This window comes from Oncorhynchus tshawytscha, linkage group LG25 (assembly GCF_018296145.1).
Source record: "Oncorhynchus tshawytscha isolate Ot180627B linkage group LG25, Otsh_v2.0, whole genome shotgun sequence".
In the NCBI taxonomy this organism is placed as follows: domain Eukaryota; kingdom Metazoa; phylum Chordata; class Actinopteri; order Salmoniformes; family Salmonidae; genus Oncorhynchus; species Oncorhynchus tshawytscha.
The window spans coordinates 10,185,580-10,202,690 of record NC_056453.1 but is presented as its reverse complement, the minus strand read 5'-3'; the positions used below and the strand labels follow the sequence as shown (position 1 = coordinate 10,202,690).

The following is a 17,111-nucleotide window of genomic DNA, read 5'->3' as shown; positions in this document are numbered from 1 at the left end:
TAACTTCATGTAATTGTCAATAAAAGCCTTTGACACTTATGAAATGCTTGTAATTATACTTCAGTATTCCATAGTAACTTCTGACAAAAATATCTAAAGACACTGAAGCTGCAAACTTTGTGGAAATTAGTATTTGTGTCATTCTCAAAACTTTTGGCCACGACTGTACATTACTGGGACCGAGCTGCCTGCAATCCAGGACCTCGATATAAGACTGTGTGAAAGGAAGGCCCGGAAAATCATTAAAGACTCCAACCACCAAAGCCATAGACTGTTCTCTCTGCTTCCGCATGGCAAGTGGTACCGCTCCATCAAATCTGACACCAACAGGCTCCTTAACAGCTTCTATCCCCATGCCATAAGACTGCTAAATAACGAACTACATTATACATGTAGCCATTTTGTCTCGATGCACACTCACAGGACCTTACACACTGACATACACTGACACTCCAACACACAAAACACTCACTCCATAATTTGCTCACACGCACATACATTTATACTGACTCTATACACACACACGCACACACACCCACTCACATACAATCATCATATACGCTGCTACTACTCTGTTTATCATATACTGATGCCTAGTCACCTTATCCCTATACATTTCTACCTCCTTTCTTTAAAAACACAATGCAAAGGTGTAATGAAGTAAGATCACATTGGTTACAGATCCATAGACCTTTTTCTCTGACAGATGTTTTGCTACTCATAACGATAGATGGTCTGTGTCCCTCAACAATTCTGCCTTTTACCTGTGTGATGTAGGCATGGTGCATACCACTCATGTTTTGAAGACAATCGATCATGTTGGGAATAATTCATCAGGAGTCCACTAACATCTGTTATTTTGAGTTGGAATACTTCAGAAAAGTTTGTTTAAAACAAGCTCTGTGGATTTGGGAAAGAAGACACCCTGATATATGACCTCACTGGAGAGTCAGTGCACAATGAGTTGAATGACAGAAGATTCTACTAATTACTGCATTGATCCGAATCTATTATCTGCCACTGCACACCTTGCATTGACAATGAGAATCAAAAGTAGTTGGCTAAAATGTGTAGCTTGTTTCACTTCCTTGTCTACAAATCCTTTCGGCCCCGTGATTGGATAACATGGTATAACAGGGGGGGTCTTTAAATACAATAGGTGATATGATTGGATAAGATTAATAGTAGGAATTGCCCACACACCGGTGTCTCATGAGTTGCGCAAAACGCCATTTTGGAGTGACTGAAAGAGACGAAAGATCGAGAAGCCGTGTTCTAAGGTGAATATATCATACGTACATAACAGCGTACATGACGTTATGTTAACATACAATAATGTATATGTTAGATTTAACTAAAATCGGACAAAAATGTCCCGTTTCCGCTTGCTCCAATGACGTCATCATTTCCTCTACATCTGACGCGTCATTAGCTAGCTACATAGGCTATTGCTAAGTTAACTAACATTGCCTCGTCCTTCAGGCCATTTGCTGACCATAGTTTTGGCATATGATTAGTACCAAATGTGTGTAAAACGACACGTTCGGTAAACGTATGAAATACCTGAGATCCTCAGTTTGTTGTGTTATGGTTGTCTGTTAACTAGCATCTGCCCATGCTGGCTAACTAGCTAAGCTTCTTCGTTTAGCTTTATCTAGCTAGAATAATAATGTCGGCCGTCCAGTTCACTGTCTACCAGATACGACTGTTGCGAAGTAAATGTTTATATTTGAATCACAGTTGTATGTTGCTTTCAACATCTGATGGGAAGCATTCAGGCTTAGCTAAGCGGGAGGCCTTCCTCGGCCAGAACTAATCGTGGATAGCATGGCTAACGTAGGTGCATTCATAATTGCATAGAGTATTTATGCTAGGACGGAGGAGCAATCACAACTTGGCAAAATAATGACTACATTATGGTGATGATTATTGTCCCAGAACTCCAGCTTTTGAGCTCATACCCCTGATAGGCTCCAAGCAGCTTGCAGTGGCGTGTCAGCTGACATCAATTGTACTGCAGGTTGTATGCAGCGATGAAGGAAACTCGGGATATTTTCGACTTGGAAAGTCGTTGTAGCCAGAGGTCGGAGTTTTCCAGTTGGAAAGTATCAGAATCAGCCGATCGGAAGCTCCACGAATAAAAGCGTACGCAAATTTGATCTCGTAGGTTCCGAATTGTGTTAAACAAGGCAGTAGTTTATGCCATGTGCACTTAACGTGAGTGGTGCAATAATTTCGTGGGCCACACTGATTTTTTTTCTGGACTGATTTGTTAGTCAAAAGCAATTTGCGGGGCTGATAAAGTGCAGTTATTTTAAAATGTATAGGTTCATTATAATTTCTACGTACTTTGTCTAGTTTTAGAAGTTCAGGAGTGGCCTGGAGTTTTTTTTTTTTTTTACCCCCAACCCCAATTTTTTGTTATTGAAATATATACATAATAGTACAATACCAGTCAAAAGTTTGGACACGTACTCATTCCATGGATTTTCTTTATTTGTACAATGTTTTTTTTTTACATTGTAGAATAATAGTGAAGACATCAAAACCATGAAATCAATCAATAAAATGTCTTTATAAAGCCCTTCTTACATCAGCTGATGTCACAGAGTGCTGTACAGAAACTCAGCCTAAAATAAAACATGTGGAATCATGTAGTAACCAACAAAGTGTTAAACAAATCAAAACATATTTTATATTCTTCAAAGTAGCCACCCTTTGCCTTGATGACCGCTTTGCACACTCTTGGCATTCTCTCAACCAGCTTCATTGGGCTCCCGAGGGGTGCAGCAGTCTAAGGCACTGTTTCACTACAGTCTCTGGTTCGAATCCAGGCTGTGTCACATCCAGCCGTGATTGGGAGTCCCATAGGGTGGTGCACAATTGGACCAGCGTCCAGGTTTGGTCAGGGTAGGCCGTCATTGTAAATAAGAATTTGTTCTAAACTGACTTGCCTAGTTACATAAAATAAATAATCATTTGAGGTAGTCGCCGGGAATACATTTCAATTAAAAGGTGTGCCTTGTTAAAAGTTAATTTGTGGAATTCCTTTCCTTAATGTATTTCAGCCAGTCAGTTGTGTTGTGACAAGGTAGGGGTAGTATACAGAAGCTGGCCCTATTTGGTAAAAGACCAAGTCTATATTATGGCAAGAACAGCTCAAATAAGCAAAGAGAAATGACAGTCCATCATTACTTTAAGACATGAAGGTAAGTCAATCTGGAACATGTATAGAACTTTGAAAGTTTCTTCAAGTGCAGTCGCAAAAACCATCAAGCACTATGATGAAACTGGCTCTCATGAGGACCGCCACAGGAAAGGAAGACCCAGAGTTACCTCTGCTGCAGACGATAAGATCATTAGAGTTTACTACACCTCAGAAATTGCAGCCCACATAAATTCTTCAGACTTCAAGTAACAGACTCATCTCAACATGAACTATTCAGAGGAGACTGAGCGACTCAGGCCTCCATGGTAGAATTGCTGCAAAGAAACCACTACTAAATGACACCAATAAGAAGAAGAGACTTACTTGGGCCAAGAAAAGCGAGCATTGGACATTAGACCGGTGGAAATCTGTCCAAATTTGAGATTTTTGGTTCCAACCACAGTGAGTAGGTGAACGGATGATCTCCGCATGTGTGGTTCCCACCGTGAAGCATGAAGAGGTGTGGGGGTGCTTTGCTGGTGACACTGTCAGTGGTTTATTTAGAATTCAAGGCACACTTAACCAGCATGGCTACCACAGCATTCTGCAGCAATACGCCATCCCATCTGGTTTGCACTTAGTGGGACTATCATTTGTTTTTCAACAGGACAATGACCCAAAACACACCTCTAGGCTGTGTAAGGGCTATTTGAACACGAAGGAGAGCGATGGAGTGCTGCATCAGATAACCTGGCCTCCACAATCACCAGACCTCAACACAATTGAGATGGTTTGGAATGAGTCGGACCGCAAAGTGAAGGAAACGCAGCCAACAAGTCCTCAGGATATGTGGGAACTCCTTCAAGACTGTTGGAAAAGCCTTCCTCGTGAAGCTGGTTAAGAGAATGCCAAGAGTGTGCAAAGCTGTCATCAAGGCAAAGGGTGGCTACTTTGAAGAATCTCAAATGTATAATATATTTTGATTTAACACTTTTTTTGGTTACTACATGATTCCATATGTGTTATATTTTATGTCTTCACTCTTATTCTACAATGTACAAAATAGTAAAATAAAGAAAAACCCTTTTAGTGAGTAGGTGTGTCCAAACTTTTGACTGGTACCTTATGTAGACACCCCTTAAAATGAATGGATTTGGCTATTTCAGCCACACCTGTTGTTGACAGGTGTGTATACAATCGAGCACACCGCAATGCAATCTCCATAGACAAACATTGGCAGTAGAGTGACTTTACTGAAGAGCTCAGTGACTTTCAACATGGCACCATCATAGGATACCACCTTTGAGCTGCCACGGTCAACTGTAAGTGCTGTTGTTGTGAAGTGGAAACCTCTAGGAGCAACAACTGCTCAGCCGCAAAGTGGTAGGCCACACAAGCTCACAGAACGGGACCACCGAGTGCTCTGAAACTTATTTACGTTGAGCTTCCTATTGGTCGATTCTGGTGGGGAAACTCCTCTTTCTGCAATGAGTTTCCAAATCGGAAATGTCTACATTTCGACTAGTCAGTGAAAGCAGCATTTAGCTCTGACATGCTAAATGAACAGAATGCATGCACAGTCATACAGCTAACTAAAGCTGTAGGCTACATAACAGGCTGTTGGGTTTGGGTAATACGTTGGTGGTTGGGAGTTCATTTCTGCAGACTTATCTGCCCCCTTGAATTTACATAGCTAATACCATTCTGTTAGAAATGTAAACATGTACCATTATTGATTACCTCAGTTCACCTTGCATTCCTCTTTCTCCTCACATAAGTTACCATGGGGAATATGTTTGGAAGCCTGTTCAAGGGCCTATTTGGCAAGAAGGAGATGAGGATTCTCATGGTTGGACTCGATGCTGCCGGAAAAACAACCATCCTGTACAAACTCAAACTAGGAGAGATTGTCACCACCATTCCTACAATTGGTAAGGACAACTTTCCTTGAATGCATTAGCCTATCACCAAAAGTAATTCCACTGCCAGATTAGGCTGTGTATGAAATATGTGCCTCACTAATGCCTCTGTAACATTCTGTGTTCTTTGTCCAGGTTTTAATGTTGAAACGGTAGAATACAAGAACATCAGCTTCACAGTGTGGGACGTTGGCGGTCAAGACAAAATCAGGCCGTTATGGCGCCACTACTTCCAGAACACTCAAGGTAAGATCCAATGGCGCTTTGAAGAGCGCTGGCAACGGTGGTCCATAGATAGCTCCGCCATTACGAGAGCAAGGCTTGCTCGTCATGAGAACCCGTGACACATTCTCAATATCTAACTGTGTGCCTCTTTGCAGGGCTTATCTTTGTGGTGGACAGCAACGACAGGGAGCGAGTGAACGAGGCGAGGGAGGAGTTGCAGAGAATGCTTGCAGAGGACGAGCTGAGAGATGCCGTGCTGCTCGTTTTTGCAAACAAACAGGTGAGCTTGTTTACTTTGTGCGAAGGAGGGTGTTCATATCTGAATTCTGACTGCCTTACCTCCTTGTAGTGCTCTTTGCTCCTGCTAAACACATTATGTGGGTGGACGGTACTCATTGATCATGCACACGTAACATTATTTGCATTGCCAACCCCTTGCGCTACCCCTGGGCTTGAGTAAGATATCGTAATTGCAAAGTGTGGTAGAGGATAAATAATTTGAATCCCCTTTCTCAGGACCTTCCCAATGCAATGAATGCTGCGGAGATCACAGACAAGCTGGGGCTCCACGCTCTCCGCCAGCGCAGCTGGTACATCCAAGCCACCTGTGCTACTAGTGGGGACGGCCTCTACGAGGGCCTCGACTGGCTCTCCAACCAGCTCAAGAACCAGAAATGATCCATTCCACCATTGTTTTCCCCTTCTTTCTGTCTGACAAGATGGCAGCACCGGTTCCAAGCCCCTGGCCCCTCGGAACTCCTCCCTCCACAGTCTTTCTCCAAAAACCTCATCCTCCATCTCTTTTTCTGTATCAATCCTTACTCCTGGGGCTCTAGCCTGTGCTGCTTGTGTGTGTGTGTACTGTGTGTTTGCAGTCGAGGGTGTGAAGGCGTCTCTGTGTCTGTTAGCTGGGATTGGGAGTAACCCTGTCGTGCCTTTAACACACCTCCGGTGGAAATGGTGGTCTGGCTCCTCAAGCGCCACCCCACCACATCCCACCCAAGCCAACTCTGTCTTGCACGACCCCCTCTCCCCCATGCCAAGCAAGGTTTTTACAAAGCAAAGAAAGAGCAAGAGTGCAAACGGTTCTCCTCTCCCTCCTTGGTAGATATTTAACTTTATTTGTCCCACCAGTGTTGAGACTGAATAATAGGCCTTGCATTTTAACGTGTTTTGTTTTGAAACCTTACCTAGCCCCCACCTGTGATAAAACAACATCGTGACCTGTATCAGGTTGAAACAAATCAAAAAGTTCTCCTTCCACTCTTGGTCGTTCTTTGCCTCATTTGAAAACCATGCTTTTCTTTTTATATTATTATATTACCAACATCTCTTTGCAATGGTTCTCTAGCGAACACTACCTTTTTCCCAGCAAGAGAGGGAGAGACCATGAAGCACAAACCAACAACCATAGGGAAATATTCTCCCTCTAAGGTTAAAATTCGTTCTGAATTTAAAAACGGTAAATGTTACATGACTTCCTTTTGGTCATTTTTGAATTGTGAAAACTTGACACATTTTGACAATGTATTGACTGAATTTAAAGCAAATATGTTCCTGCATTTTCAATTTGTCACCTATTTATTCAACTGAGCATTTCAATACATGGTTGTTTTCATAGGCTGCATTGGGCTGGTCGACTGTTGACATTCAGAAGCTTCAAACTTTATTCCTTGAAATGTTCCATGTCCGTTGTCTCTAGTTCTAGCATTTCTGTTTGTTCAACTGCTGAACCAAATGCAATTGAGCAGTATGACAAATCTTGTATATTAAACGTAGTGTACCCTCAAGGGTGTAAACGCTCTACATTTTGTGTTCTACCTGGAAATGTTCAAGAGATTATTATTCTTGTCTCAGAGGTTGGCTGTACCCAGCTTCTCGCTAATTTTGTCGCTGTGATGAAGGAAAAGCACCAAATCTGCTAGGGTTAGGCTAATGAAGAAAATAAGCCTAGCTCAAGGGTCTGAGTGCTAACATTGGCTACATTTAGCAACTTTGTGCTTCATACTTGAGTTACTAAGACCAACAGGTACCAGTACCTCCATTCCAAGAGCTGTAAGAATGACTACAGAGGGCATGGGCCGGGGGGATAACCGCCCTCTTAAATTGTGTGACTGGAGGTTATGCTGGCACTTCTGTTAAGAATGATTGTAAATCTGTAAGTTTTCCCCTACAACTGTTTCTGTGGGGTTTTCCTGAACACATTAAATGATATGATTTGATCTGAACATCTTGCGTTGACAATGAGATGATTTGTGTGACAGTGGGAAGAGTAGAATTTAGCTTTAAAGAAAAAATGTATGGATCCCACAAAGCATTTACCAACTGTAACGTATCTTTTTTGGTGCAGTCTTGATTTCAACATACAAGGACGTTGATTTTTGGTCCGGATCAAATCCAAATCAATCATAGACGTCTATGTTTGGTTCAGATTTGGACCGGCCTTGATTTCAACATCCACAGACATTTTTGGCCCAAACATAGACGTCTATAATTGGTTCAGATTTGGTCTGGACCGGACCAAATCTGAACCAATCATAGACATCTGTTTCACAAGTTTGGACAGTACATTACAATGCAGTACAGTAAAGAGAGTATAGTACAGTAGAGTACAGTAAAGTACAATGAAACTATTCTACCCTACTTTACTGACTTAAACTACTGTACTTTACTGAATAAAGCTCTACTGTACTGTTCTCTACTGTAGTAAACTGCTGCACTATAATAAAGAATAAGCCCAGAGGCAGAGTGGTATATGGCCAATATACCACGGCTAAGGGCTGTTCTTATGCGCAACACAGAGTGCCTGGACACGGCCCTTAGCTGTGGTATATTGGCCATACACTGCTCAAAAAATAAAGGGAACACTTAAACAACACAATGTAACTCCAAGTCAATCACACTTCTGTGAAATCAAACTGTCCACTTAGGAAGCAACACTGATTAACAATAAATTTCACATGCTGTTGTGCAAATGGAATAGACAACAGTTGGATATTATAGGCAATTAGCAAGACACCCCCAATAAAGGAGTGGTTCTGCAGGTGGTGACCACAGACCACTTCTCAGTTCCTATGCTTCCTGGCTGATGTTTTGGTCACTTTTGAATGCTGGCGGTGCTTTCACTCTAGTGGTAGCATGAGACGGAGTCTACAACCCACACAAGTGGCTCAGGTAGTGCAGCTCATCCAGGATGGCACATCAATGCGAGCTGTGGCAAGAAGGTTTGCTGTGTCTGTCAGCGTAGTGTCCAGAGCATGGAGGCGCTACCAGGAGACAGGCCAGTACATCAGGAGACGTGGAGGAGGCCGTAGGAGGGCAACAACCCAGCAGCAGGACCGCTACCTCCGTCTTCGTGCAAGGAGGAGCAGGAGGAGCACTGCCAGGGCCCTGCAAAATGACCTCCAGCAGGCCACAAATGTGCATGTGTCTGCTCGAACGGTCAGAAACAGACTCCATGAGGGTGGTATGAGGGCCCGACGTCCACAGGTGGGGGTTGAGCTTACAGCCCAACACCGTGCAGGACATTTGGCATTTTCCAGAGAACACCAAGAATGGCAAATTCGCCACTGGCGCCCTGTGCTCTTCACAGATGAAAGCAGGTTCACACTGAGCACATGTGACATACGTGACAGAGTCTGGAGACGCCGTGGAGAACGTTCTGCTGCCTGCAACATCCTCCAGCATGACCGGTTTGGTGGTGGGTCAGTCATGGTGTGGGGTGGCATTTCTTTGGGGGGCCGCACAGCCCTCCATGTGCTCGCCAGAGGTAGCCTGACTGCCATTAGGTACCGAGATGAGATCCTCAGACACCTTGTGAGACCATATGCTGGTGCGGTTGGCCCTGGGTTCCTCCTAATGCAAGACAATGCTAGACCTCATGTGGCTGGAGTGTGTCAGCAGTTCCTGCAAGAGGAAGGCATTGATGCTATGGACTGGCCCGCCCGTTCCCAAGACCTGAATCCAATTGAGCACATCTGGGACATCATGTATCACTCCATCCACCAACGCCACATTGCACCACAGACTGTCCAGGAGTTGGCAGATGCTTTAGTCCAGGTCTGGGAGGAGATCCCTCAGGAGACCATCCGCCACCTCATCAGGAGCATGCCCAGGCGTTGTAGGGAGATCATACAGGCACGTGGAGCCCACACACACTACTGAGCCTCATTTTGACTTGTTTTAAGGACATTACATCAAAGTTGGATCAGCCTGTAGTGTGGTTTTCCACTTTAATTTTGAGTGTGACTCCAAATCCAGACCTCCATGGGTTGATAAATTTGATTTCCATTGATAATTTGTGTGATTTTGTTGTCAGCACATTCAACTATGTAAAGAAAAAAGTAGTTAATAAGAATATTTCATTCATTCAGATCTAGGATGTGTTATTTTAGTGTTCTCTTTATTTTTTTGAGCAGTGTATATCACAAACCCCAGAGGAGCCTTATTGCTATTATAAACTGGTTTCCAACGTAATTTAAGCAGCACAAATAAATGATTTGTCATGTCAATCACCATTCAGGCCTTGAACCACCCGTTTATAATGTGATTTTCAACTAGTGAAACAGCCGAGACGTCTATGATTAGTTCAGATTTGGATCTGATCCGTACCGACAAAATTTGTACGTGTTCAGGGCCAGAGCTCAAGTGCATATTCATTCATTTACATGTTGGTCACTCAGCAAATGCTCTTATCTAGAGCGACTTAGTCGGTGCATCCATTTAAACAACCCCATATCATAGTCATAGCAAGAAGAAAAATATATGTAATCGTTACTGAGAATGTTATTGTAGTTGAAGTGAATTGTTGTTTTATTCTGTCAGTTGGAATACTTTGACCATCTTCGCTCCCCGTTTTAAAGCTTTTGACATAAGTGCATGTCACAGATGGGACCAATGATACAGTTGAAATCGGAAGTTTACATACACTTAGGTTGGAGTCATTAAAACTCGTTTTCAACCACTCCACAAATTTCTTGTTAACAAACTATACTTTTGTCAAGTCGTTTAGGACATCTACTTTGTGCATGACACAAGTCATTTTTCCAACAATTGTTTACAGACAGATTATTTCACTTATAATACACTGTATCAAAATTCCAGTGGGTCAGAAGTTTACATACACTAAGTTAACTGTGCCTTTACACAGCTTGGAAAATACCAGAAAATGTTCATGGCTTTAGAAGCTTCTGACATAATTTGAGTCAATTGGAGGTGTACTTGTGGATGTATTTCAAGGCCTACCTTCAATCTCAGTGCCTCTTTGCTTGACATCATGGGAAAATCAAAAGAAATCAGCCAAGGCCACAGAAACAAATTGTAGACCTCCATAAGACTGGTTCATCCTTGGGAGCAATTTCCAAATGCCTGAAGGTACCACATTCATCTGTACAAAATAGTATGCAAGTATAAACACCATGAGCTGTCATACCGCTCAGGAAGGAGACACGTTCTGTCTCCTAGAGATGAATGTACTTTGGTGCGAAAAGTGCTAATCAATCCCAGAACAACAGCAAAGGACCTTGTGAAGATGCTGTAGGAAACAGGTACAAAAGTATTTATATCCACAGTGAAACGAGTCCTATATCAACATGACCTGAAAGGCCGCTCAGCAAGGAAGAAGCCACTGCTCCAAAAGCCAGACTACGGTTTGCAACTGCATATGGGGACAACGATTGTACTTTTTGGAGAAATGTCCTCTGGTCGGATGAAATATAAATAGAACTGTTTGGCCATAATGACCATCGTTATGTTTGGAGGAAAAAGGGGGAGGCTTGCAAGCCGAATAACACCATCCCAATCATAAAGCACGGGGGTGGCAGCATCATGTTGTGAGGGTGCTTTGCTGCAGGAGGGACTGGTGCACCTCACAAAATAGATGGCATCATGAGGTAGGAAAATTATGTGGATAAAGCAACATCTCAAGACATCTGTCAGGAAGTTAAAGCTTGGTCACAAATGGGCCTTCCAAATGGACAATGACCCCAAGCATACTTCCAAAGTTGTGGAAAAATGTCTTAAGGACAACAAAGTCAATCCCATAGATAATTTGTGGGCAGAACTGAAAAAGCGTGTGCGAGCAAGGAGGCCTACAAACCTGACTCCGTTACACCAGCTCTGCCAGGAGGAATGGGACAAAATTCACCCAACTTGTGGGAAGCCTATGGAATGCTTCCCGAAACGTTTGACACAAGTTAAACAATTTAAAGGCAATGCTACAAAATAGTAATTGTAATATATCATTCTCTCGAGTATTATTCTGACATTTCACAATCTTAAAATAAAGTGGTAATCCTAACTGACCTAAAACAGGGAATTTTTACTTGAATTAAATGTCAGGAATTGTGAAAAACTGAGTTTAAACGTATTTGGCTAAGGTGTATGTAAACTTCCGACTTCAACTGTATATGAGAGGGCCATTGATCCTGATACAGAACTCGCTCTCTTTGGTTGCTCAGAAGTGGCAGGGCTACCAAGGACTGTGGGCTCTCCTTCTCCGTGGCCAACGTGAGAAAAACGTTTAAAGGTGTTAACCCTCGCAAGGCTGCCGGCCCAGACGGTATCCCTAGCCACGTCCTCAAGGCTGCTGGCGTAAACACGGGCATATTCAATCTCTCCCTATTCCAGTCTGCTGTCCGCACATGCTTCAAGATGGCCACCATTGTTCCTCTACCCAAGAAGGCAAAGGTAACTGAACTTAATGACTATCGCCACGTAGCACTCACCTCTGTCATCACGAAGTGCTTTGAGAGACAATCAATCAATCAATCAAATGTATTTACAGTATAAAGCCCTTTTTACATTAGCCAATGTCACAAAGTGCTGTACAGAAACCCAGCCTAAAACCCCAAACAGCAAGCAATGCAGATGTAGAAGCACGGTGGCTAGGAAAAACTCCATAGAAAGACCGGAACCTAGGAAGAAACCTAGAGAGGAACCAGGCTCTGAGTGGTGGCCAGACCTCTTATGGCTGTGCCGGGCGGAGATTACAACAGAACATGACCAAGATGTTCAAATGTTCATAGATGAACAGCAGGGTCAGATAATAATAATCACAGTGGTTGTAAAGGGTGCAACAGGTCAGCACCTCAAGAGTAAATGTCAGTTGGCTTTTCACAGCCGATCATTCAGAGTTAGAGACAGGTACGGTGCGGTAGAGAGGGAGTCCAAAACAGCAGGTCCGGGACAAGGTAGCACGTCCAGTGAACAGGTCAGGGTTCCATAGCCGCAGGTAGAACAGTTGAAACTGGAGCAGCAGCATGACCAGGTGGACTGGGGACAGCATGGAGTCATCAGGCCAGGTAGTCCTGAGGCATGGTCCTAGGGCCCAGGTCCTCCGAGAGAAGAGAGAGAGAGAAAAAGAGAGAGAGAGAGTGAAAGAGTGAGAGAAGGAGAGAGAGAGAAGGAGAAAAAGAAGGAAAGAGAGGGAGCGAATTAGAGTAAAGACAGGTAAAATACTCCAGATATAACAGACTGACCCTAGCCCCCCGTCACATAAACTATTGCAGCATAGATACTGGAGGCTGAAACAGGAGGGGTCGAGAGGCACTGTGGCCCTGTCCGACGATAGCCCCAGACAGGGCCAAACAGGCAGGATATACAGTAACCCCACCCACTTTGCCAAAGCACAGCCCCCACACCACTAGAGGGATATCTTCAACCACCAACCTACTACCCTGAGACAAGGCCAATCTTCCTGTCCGGGTTGAGTCACATCAGTGACTCAAGTGACGCACCTCTCCTAGGGACGGCATGGAAGAGCACCAGTAAGCCAGTGACTCAGCCCCCGTAATAGGGTTAGAGGCAGAGAATCTCATTGGAGAGAGGGGAACCAGCCAGGCAGAGACAGCAAAGGCGGTTCGTCGCTCCAGTGCCTTTCCGTTCACCTTCACACCCCTGGGCCAGACTACACTCAATCATAGGACCTACTGAAGAGATGAGTCTTCAATAAAGACTTAATGGTCGAGACAGAGTCTCTCACATGGATAGGCAGATCATTCCATAAAAATGGAGCTCTATAAGAGAAAGCCCTGCCTCCAGCTGTTTGCTTAGAAGTTCTAGGGACACTAAAGAGGTCTGCATCTGGTGACCGTAGTGTATGCGTAGGTATGTACGGCAGGACCAAATCGGAAAGATAGGTAGGAGCAAACCCATGTAATGCTTTGTAGGTTAGCAGTAAAACCTTGAAATCAGCTCTAGCCTTAACAGGAAGCCAGTGTCGAGAGGCTAGCACTGGAGTAATATGATATTTTATTTTGGTTCTAGTCAAGATTCTAGCAGCCGTGTTTAGCACTAACTGAAGTTTATTTTGTGCTTTATCTGGGTAGCCGGAAAGTAGAGCATTGCAGTAGTCTAATCTAGAAGTGACAAAAGGATGGATTCATATTTGTGCATAATTTTTGGACAGAAATTTTCAGATTTTTGCAATGTTACGTAGATAGAAAAAATGTCCTTGAAATATTCTTGATATGCTCGTCAAAAGAGAGATCAGGGTCTGGAGTAACACCAAGGTCCTTCACAGTTTTATTTGAGATGACTGCACAACCATCAAGATTCATTGTCAGATCCAACAGAAGATCTCTTTGTTTCTTGGGACCTAGAACTAGCATCTCGGTTTTGTCCGAGTTTAAACGTCAAATATTTGCCGCCATCCACTTCCTTATGTCTGAAACACAGGCTTCCAAGGGAGGGCAATTTTGGGGCTTCATCATGTTTCATCGAAATGTACAGCTGTGTATCGTCCGCATAAAAGTGAAAGTTAACATTATGTTTCCGAATGACATCACCAAGAGGTGAAATATATAGTGAAAACAATATTGGTCCTAAAAAGGAACCTTGAGGAACACCGAAATTTACAGTTGATTTGTCAGAAGACAAACCCTCCACAGAGACAAACGGATATCTTTCCGACAGATAAGATCTAAACCAGGCCAGAACTGTCCGTGTATACCGATTTGGGTTTCCATCAACTCCAAAAGAATGTGGTGATCGATGGTATCAAAAGCAGCACTAAGGTCTAGGAGCAGGAGGACAAATGCAGTGCCTTGGTCTGACGCCATTCAAATGTAATTTACAGAGCAGCTGTGAAGGCTCTTCGATACTGCACAGTAGTGTCTTTCCAAGCTAGTTGGAAGACTTCCAGTTTGGTATAGCGCCATTTCCGTTCCAATTTTCTGTAAGCTTGCTTGTAAGCTTGCTAAAATGGTGGTCCTATAGTCCAGGATTATGTGGAAAAACATTAAGATCTACAATATTTATTCCACAGGACTAGGTCCAGAGTATGACTGGCAGTGAGTAGGTCCGGAGACGTGTTGGACAAAACCCACTGAGTCGATGATGGCTCCCAAAGCTTTTTGGAGTGGGTCTGTGGACTTTTCCATGTGAATATTAAAGTCCCCAAAAATTGGAATATTATCTGCCATGACTACAAGGTCCGATAGGAATTCAGTGAACTCAGTGTAGAACGCTGTATATGGCCCGGGAGGCCTGTAAACAGTAGCTATGAAAAGTGATTGAGTAGGCTGCATAGATTTCATGACTAGAAGCTCAAAAGATGAAAACGCAGTCATTTTTTTGGTGTAAATTTATATTTGCTATCGTAAATGTTAGCAACACCTCTGCCTTTGCGGGATGCGCAGGGGATATGGTCACTAGTGTAACCAGGAGTAGAGGCTTCATTTAACACAGTAAATTCATCAGGCTAAAGTCATGTTTCAGTCAGGCCAATCACATCATATGTCAAGATTATGATCAGTGATTAGTTCATTGACTATAATTGCCTTGGAAGTGAGGGAGCCCTATTTTGAGATGTGAGATATCACTGTCTCTTTCAATAATGACAGGAATGGAGGAGGTCTTTATTCCAGTGAGATTGCTAAGGCAAACACCGCCATGTTTAGATTTGCCCAACCTAGATCGAGACACAGACACGGTCCCAATGGGGATAGCTGAGCTGAATACACTGACTATGCTAGTGGCAGGGTGGCTAACAGTGTGCCAGACAAGTTAAGGATCATATCACCTCTACCTTACCTGCCATCCTAGACCCACTTCAATTTGCTTACCACCCCAATAGATCCACAGACAATGCAACTGCCATCACTCTGCACACAGTCCTATCCCATCTGGACAAGAGGAATACCTATGTGAGAATGCTGTTTATTGACTACAGCTCAGCATTCAACACTATAGTACTCTCCAAGCTCACCATTAAGCTCAAGGCCCTGGGTCTCAACCCTGCCCTGTGAAACTGGGTCCTGGACTTCCTGACGGGCCGCCACCAGGTGGTGAAGGTAGGAAACACCACCTCCACTCCGCTCATCCTCAACACTGGGGCCCAACATGGGTGCATGCTCAGCCCCCTCCTGTACTCCCTGTTCACCCATGGCCACGCACGCCTCCAACTCAACCATCAAGTTTGCTGACGACACAACAGTAGTAGGCTTGATTACCAACGATGACGAGACAGCCTACAGGAAGGAAGTGAGGGCTCTGGGACTGTGGTGCCTAAAAACAACCTCTCACTCAAGGTCAACAAGGCAAAGGAGATTGTGGACTTCAGGAAACAGCAGAGGGATCACCCCCTATCTACATAGATGGGACCGCAGTACAGAAGATGGAAAGCTTCAAGTTCCTTGGCGTACACATATCACTGACAAACTGAAATGGACCACCCACACAGACAGTGTGGTGAAGAAGGTGCAACAGAGCCTCTTCAACCTCAGGAGGCTAAAGCAATTTGGCTTGTCACCTAAAACCCTCACAACCCTTTATAGATGCACAAACCTTTATAGATACACTGAAAGCATCCTGTCAGGCTGTGTCACCGCCTGGTATGGCAACTGCAATGCCCGCAACCACAAGGCATTATCAGGGGCAAACTACCCGCCCTCCAGGACACCTACTGCACCCGATATCACAGGAAGGCCAAAAAGATCTTCAAGGACACCACCTGAGGCACTGCCTGTTCACCCAGATGTCATCCAGAAGGCGAGGTCAGTACAGGTGCATCAAAGCTGGGACCGAGAGACTGGAAAACAGCTTCTATCTCAAGGCCATCAGACTATTAAACAGCCATCACTAGCACATTAGAGGCAGCTGCCTATAGGCATAGACTAGAAATCACTGGCCACTTTAAGGAATGGAACACTAGTCACTTTAATAATGTTTACATATCTGGCATTACTCATCTCATATGTATATACAGTAATCTATACTATTCTACGGTATCTTAGTCAATAATGTTTTCATATCTTGCATTACTCATCTCATATGTATATACTGTTTTCTATACTATTCTACGGTATCTTAGTCACTTAATGTTTACATATCTGGCATTACTCATCTCATATGCATATATTGCATTCTATACTATTCTACTGTATCCTAGTCTGTTCTGCTTTGACATCGCTCATCCATGTGTATATAGTTTTAATTAATTCCTTCCTAGATGTGTGTGTATTAGGTATATGTTGTGTAATTTGTTAGATATTACTTGTTAGATATTACTGCACTGCTGGAGCTAGAAGCAGAAGCCTTACGTTACACCTCGATAACATCTGCTAATCACGTGTGTGTGACCAATCAAATTTGATTTGGTTTGAAATAATTGTGAAGGGTTACACACAGGGTTACATTTACACACCTTGAAAAAAAAATTTAATATTCAATGTGACCAATCCTATCTGTGAATCGGTCATTATTTGAACAATATGTCATACTTTCTGGAACTGTTCCCAATAGGTGAGGAAGGACATTTAGCCTACTTTACCTTAGAAGAAAGATGGGTGTGTAGTTTACCTACCACCTTGCGCTGCACG

The 17,111-nt window shown here is 43.6% G+C and overlaps 1 protein-coding gene across 1 annotated transcript; it reads left to right on the top strand.

Moving 5' to 3' along the window:
* Positions 1–1,173: 1,173 nt before the first annotated feature.
* On the top strand, positions 1,174–7,520 carry arf2b (ADP-ribosylation factor 2b). Its single transcript, XM_024387544.2, has 5 exons — positions 1,174–1,280; positions 4,927–5,079; positions 5,203–5,313; positions 5,448–5,572; positions 5,809–7,520. The coding sequence occupies exons 2-5, from the start codon at positions 4,932–4,934 to the stop codon at positions 5,968–5,970; spliced, it is 546 nt and encodes a 181-aa protein (XP_024243312.1). The 5' UTR covers positions 1,174–1,280; positions 4,927–4,931; the 3' UTR covers positions 5,971–7,520.
* Positions 7,521–17,111: the final 9,591 nt, after the last annotated feature.